Source organism: Sinocyclocheilus rhinocerous, unplaced genomic scaffold (genome assembly GCF_001515625.1).
Source record: "Sinocyclocheilus rhinocerous isolate Xijiao unplaced genomic scaffold, SAMN03320098_v1.1 scaffold834, whole genome shotgun sequence".
Lineage (NCBI taxonomy): Eukaryota > Metazoa > Chordata > Actinopteri > Cypriniformes > Cyprinidae > Sinocyclocheilus > Sinocyclocheilus rhinocerous.
Window position 1 is genome coordinate 195070 of NW_015645089.1, and position 811 is coordinate 195880.

General features: G+C 29.7%; 1 protein-coding gene across 1 annotated transcript in view; it reads right to left on the reverse strand.

Annotated features, from left to right (window-relative positions):
- Positions 1 to 811, reverse strand: part of LOC107705756 (rho guanine nucleotide exchange factor 17-like) — an 82851-nt gene that overhangs the window by 8808 nt on the left and 73232 nt on the right. Inside the window, exon 11 of the mRNA XM_016509211.1 lies at positions 210 to 328. Within this exon, the coding sequence (XP_016364697.1) occupies positions 210 to 328 (119 nt within the window). The remainder of the gene's footprint in view (positions 1 to 209; positions 329 to 811) is intronic.

An 811-nucleotide genomic window follows, 5' to 3' on the forward strand; every position in this document is an offset into this window, starting at 1 on the left:
GATAAGTCTGTCTATTTTTTTTATCCTAAATACGCATAAATATGGTTGCATTTTATTTATTTTTTTGCATGCACCATTGTTTCCCCCCCCCCTGCTGTCTACAACCAATCAGAACAGGTATATAATCCGCCATAAAAAAACCTGTAAAAGTGAAACTGATATAAGTATTCCACACTAAAGGTAAACACAGTTCATAAAGGTAAACAGACCTGATGAGGGAAACTGAGTGTTTCTGACAGTTTGCTTATTTGGCCAAGCGTGCTGAGATCTTCATCCAGACGGCTGATGGTTTTCTGGATGTTTTCTCTGTTAGTGGCTTGATTAGAAGCTGTGATGACGAAATGATATTGGGTCAGTAAAAGAGCATCAAAGTTCAACTAAGTGTAATGGAAAAGAATATAAAAGGGGTAAATAAATAAATAATGCATACATTCAATCAATTAAATAAATGAATAATAAAAAAATAATACAAACTTAATACCAGAAAATAACAAAAGTGGCAATAATAATAAAAAAAAACATTAAATTAAATAAATAATACATAAAAATATAAATTAAATTAAAATTAATATTATATCAATTAAAATAAATACAATGGATACCAATACTACTGATAATTTAGATAGATAGATAGATAGATAGATAGATAGATCGATAGATAGAAAAGGTATAGATAACTCTAGGACATTTTGTCTTCCTAAAGTAACCCAGGAAAGGGCTCCAAATTTGAAAAGACCTCAGGTTTCTTATCTCACTGTGAATCTGAACTTTTAAGAGCATATATATATATATATATATATACACACGCACG